At 43.0% G+C, this 5059-nt stretch overlaps 1 protein-coding gene across 1 annotated transcript in view; it reads left to right on the top strand.

Moving 5' to 3' along the window:
• The window catches only part of LOC110099223, a 32393-nt gene extending 30164 nt beyond the window's left edge, over positions 1–2229 (top strand). The window contains exon 6 of the mRNA XM_028698076.1: positions 415–2229. Coding sequence (XP_028553909.1) covers positions 415–2229 — 1815 coding nt within the window. The remainder of the gene's footprint in view (positions 1–414) is intronic.
• The last annotated feature ends 2830 nt before the right edge of the window (positions 2230–5059 follow it).

The following is a 5059-nucleotide window of genomic DNA, read 5'->3' as shown; positions in this document are numbered from 1 at the left end:
GGGTCAACCCGGCAACCCGCCGGGTCGGGTCCGGATTCGGATTTCCGACCCATTTGTCTACCCGGGTCGGGTTAGGGTCGACCCATTTGAACCAGAGTCAGTTCCGAATTCAACCCCAACCCGACCCGTGATCCGAAATTGACACCCCTGTTCACAATGAACATGCAAAGGAACGACAAACAGATACATAACTGCAAAAGGACACCACGATTTACACGGTTTGAGCAAAATAAACCTACACGATGAGAGAGGATGATCAAAACCAGAGAGCCATGCATGTGAACTAAATTTTTTTTCAACTTAGTTTGTTGGCGTCAGCCTTACTTTTCCCAAAAAAACAAAAGACTTAGAACTTTTCTCTTGTTTATTTCCTTGCACATATAAGTTCTTCCATTACTGGGTAAGGAAACATAGCCTAACATTCTCCGCAACAGAATTTCTGAGGATTTAGAGATGACGGCAAAGCGCTTCCTCTTATTCCTCCTCTTCCTCTTCATCGTCGCAATCATCTCCCTCGCCATGCTCATCGCCATCATCATTGGGATTTCTCATTTAAGACCGTCGTCCCTTTTGTTTTTGTTTTTCTATATTTTGTTTTATGTTTTCTTTATTTCTTGTTTTTGTTTTTGCCGCAAAGCCTGTAAAAAGAAAAAAAGGAGTGAAGAGCAAGATGACATTTTAAACTTACCTAGTTTTTCCAATAGATTTTCTTTCGAGGAATTGAAAATTGCTACTGAAAACTTTTGCCATATGCTTGGACGTGGAGCATTTGGGTCTGTGTTCGAGGGGAAGCTTGCCGACGATACTAAGGTTGCTGTAAAGAGGCTGGAAGGAGATAGAATTATTGGACAGGGGAGGACAGAATTCTTGGCAGAAGCGGAAACAATCGGCAGCCTTCATCACATCAATGTTGTGAGGCTAATTGGATTTTGTGCAGAAAAATCACATAGACTTATTGTTTTCGAGTTCATGGAAAATGGGTCTTTAGACAAATGGATCTTTGGCAGAACTCCTGACACAGTTCTTGATTGGCAAACAAAAGTGAAGATCATCATTGACATAGCAAAGGGCCTCTCATATCTCCACGAAGAGTGCATGCACAGAATTGCTCATTTAGACATCAAGCCTCAGAACATCCTTCTCGATAAAAATTTCAACGCAAAGGTTGCGGACTTTGGCCTTGCAAAGCTGATTGATCGTGATCAACGTGAATTAAATACAAGAATGAGAGGAACGTATGGGTATTTAGCTCCTGAATGGTTGACATCTGCAATCACCGAAAAAGTTGATGTGTTCAGCTTCGGAATTGTGGTCATGGAAATTTTGTGTGGAAGGAAGAATTTCGATCATTCTCAGCCTGAAGATGGCGCACGCTTGATTTCTCTTTTGCAGGAGAAAGTGAAGATTGATCGGCTCTTAGACATGGTTGATAGAAACGAAATTAATATACAGTTGCATGGAGAAAAAGCTGTTGAGATGATGAGGCTTGCAATGTGGTGTTTGCAGACTAACAGCTGTAAAAGACCATCTATGTCAACAGTGGTTAAGGTTTTAGAGGGAAACTTGAGCATGCAGACTGATCTTGACTACAACTTCTTCACCTCTGCTACACTGAATGCTAATGATCATATTTACATAGCTATTTTCGACGACAATCGAAGCCGCAAAACAAGATTGGCGGTCGACGACGATCGACGCCAAGGAAGGTGGGCTGTCGACGATGCTCGAAGCCGAATCGACTTCTATCAAGCTCAATCGAAGAAGTCGCTCGATCAGGTAGATAGAAACCTTGATCGGATTCGCGAAACCCTTCGATCAATAAGGAGGATGAGGATGTCGTCCGCAACCATACCGAGACATTCTTCTTCTTCGCTATCCTTGTCCGCTCCTCGCAAACGCTATCAACCCCGCCATTCTTCCACCGTCATTGATGACTACCCCTCGCTCGAGCTTCCACTCAAATGGCGTGATCCACCGCCGGAATACCCACTGCTCGAGCTTCTATTGCGATGGAGAAATCCTCCGCCTCCACAGATTACGTCGCCTAGCAAACGGAACTTCAATCTTGATCCGATCCAGATCGATCCCGATCAAATAGAAACATCTATGGGAGTGGGATATGCCCAAAACCAGCAGGAAGACAATCCAGTCTCTGACCAAGTCCAAATCCGACGAACAGCCGCCGATCTGGTGATGCCGGCAGCAGCCGACCAAGCCCCCGCCGACTAGACTCTAGCTGCCCCAATAGCCGCCGATCTAGAGATGCCAACAGCAACCGACCAGGCTCCCGCAACCCCAACCGGCGACCAGGCTCCCGCAACCCCAGTCGCAGATTCACCGACGCGACGCGAGCGTGACTTCAGCCTCGACCCTAAATCATCTCACGCGTCTGTCCAGGCCACACTCCAGATCCCATCACCTGCTCTCGCATCCACCGCTCAGCCCAATTCACCTATACACCGAGCCACACGATCTATTTTGTCTTTGATCGATCCCGTCCCGTGTTCAAACCTCACGCAAAAATCGTCTGAGACGACCAGGCATTCTAACACATCGAGACTCGCTCTTCCTGCAACCAGAATCCTAGCCGGCGAACTTCCGACTCTGTCGACATTCTGCAATCAGAGCCCCAGCCGGAAAACCCCCAGCGAGACGCTGGTAAGGAGCCGGAGAACTCTGTCGACATTTGGATCCATGTTCCCAAACCTCCTCCACTTCCGCCTGACCAGACCGACTCTGTCGAAGTGATCGCATCGTTGAACTCAAACGTGGATCGGTGCTGCGAAGTGACTAGCCAGAGAACTCACACTTGGATCGCACCGTTGAACTCTGTCGGCATTCGGTACTGCGAAGTACATTTACAACTAGTCTGTAAAGCAGGACCGGTGCTACGAAGTTATCGCACCGTTGAACGCAGCCGGTGGAAGAAATTGAACGAGTACCTTGCTCTGCTTCGCTCTCTCATGCCGCCCTCTTACGCACAAAAGGGCGACCAAGCCTCCATCGTCGGCGGCAATGACACAGTTCCGGCGAACCCGACGGCGTTGGCCGACATAGAGGTAACAATTGTGGAAATCCCATGTTTAAATTCTGCTGAAAATGTTGATCCCACGCCATGCTCGCAAATTGCTCGATGTAATGACTACAGGAAGTTCAGTATTGTTATCCTATTCCCTCATGGCCACGTCGCTAATGTTTTGGGTTATCCTGACACTGGTGGCCCAATTGCCTGTTTCTTGGATCGATTTTGAGCATTGGAGAACGAATTACTTCTTCGAATAAAGCATCAGGAACTTGATATCATTGAAAAAAAATTACTGCCAGTTGCAATTGGAACTAATTGTGGTCATCACCTTGAGAAGGTTATGTGTACCGAGCACACAGTTTGCTGCCAGATTCTTCGAGTTCCCGTCCAAACTGAGAATGGGATTATTCGGAAATGGATATCGCGCTTTGAATTTTGGCCCTACCTTGAAACCTATGCTGAGAATGTAACAAATGGGTTGGCCAGAGAGCTTTAGACAAAACTGGATCTTCCTTTTGGCAAGAGTTTCTTGGTGGGTGGTGTCATGGATCCTTGGCATTTAGATGGTGGATCAAACCTGGAGACATTCACCATAAACGGTGCAACAAGTTTATCAATTATCAAACAAAGAACTCTCGTCTCCGCTTCAAATCCATTCAGGTTCCTTTATGATTTTCGGACAGGAATGAACGGGCAATCACTATCTAACATTGTATTATTCAGAAATGATAGTTTATTACAAGCAGCTACAACAAATGATGAGAACAAAATCTTCGACTAGGGAATCTATCTTTGGCAACAACCTCTTTTTCAATAATGCGTCTCGACGGAGTCGAGCCTTTTTATGCTAGGGGAGAATGATGCGGTGCATTTTAAGCTAGAATAGTCCTTAGGAGTACTTTATCCATTTTGTTGTTATTTCCTTCTAGAATGCTCCTTTTGCTTTATAAATAGAAAGTTTTGTAATAGGGAAGCCATTGAATGATATTATCCCTTTGTTAAAGCTTTGGAAAGCTTCTTCTTCTTCTTCCCTGGATTGGGAAAACTCAAATCCTTCTTGCAGGTCGCATCTTCCGGCGATCCACTACATCATTAGTGATTATTGCATTGCATCAAAACATGTCTCATAATCATGACTTGTAATGGTAAGTAATGGTTTGTCTGATTTTAGGGATGAGTAAAGGAGCTTAAAAATTCAGTGTTACCAAGATAAATGCACTCCTTTATCTCTTTAATTACTATTGTATTTATGTCCCATATGTTCTATTTATATATTATTGGGTTGTATCTATTGCGCTTGTTTCTCATAAAATTACTTCTATTACTGTATATTTTTGTGCGCATCTTTTTTTTTTTTTTTCTTTTTTTTTTTTTGCGCCTTTTTTTTTTTTTTTTTTTTTTTTTGAGATAGTTAGGTCAATTAAGACAAATTTACACACGAATTTTATTATAACAATTATCAATTGTTAATCTTTTATTAGTAATCCTGAAAAATAGCATATGTGATGCTCTTATGTTTATGAATATGTCATAATAAAATGTCATAATATTCAATAACATTTTATTAAAACTATACTGGACCATCTCGCAGGTACTGTTTCAAGTAGTTCACTCTGTCATGAACTTTTCTAGTAAAATAATATTTATTAATTCATTGTAGGCCGCCATTATGACCTCTCATTAACGAAAAATTATTGCGTCCTCCCACCTGACGTAGAGATACGTCATCCCACCGCTAAAATCGCGCTATAAAATAAGAAATACCAAGCAAATACCGAGCAATACCAAATAATAACGAGGAATATCATTGTGTGAAGAGCAATACCGAGCAATACAAAAAAATACTTAGTTTTTCCTTGAAAAAACTCGGTATTGCTCGGTATAACTTGGTATTGGTCTTCACATGATGATATTCCTCGTTATTACCAAATAATAGCTAGCAATACCGAGCAAAAACCGAATTTTTTAGCTGTGGGAGAACGTATCTCTACGTTAGGTGGGAGGACGCAATAATTTTTCCTCATTGACACCGTT

This window comes from Dendrobium catenatum, unplaced genomic scaffold, assembly GCF_001605985.2.
Source record: "Dendrobium catenatum unplaced genomic scaffold, ASM160598v2 fragScaff_scaffold_1047, whole genome shotgun sequence".
NCBI lineage: Eukaryota > Viridiplantae > Streptophyta > Magnoliopsida > Asparagales > Orchidaceae > Dendrobium > Dendrobium catenatum.
This window is presented reverse-complemented; position numbering and strand designations above follow the sequence as displayed.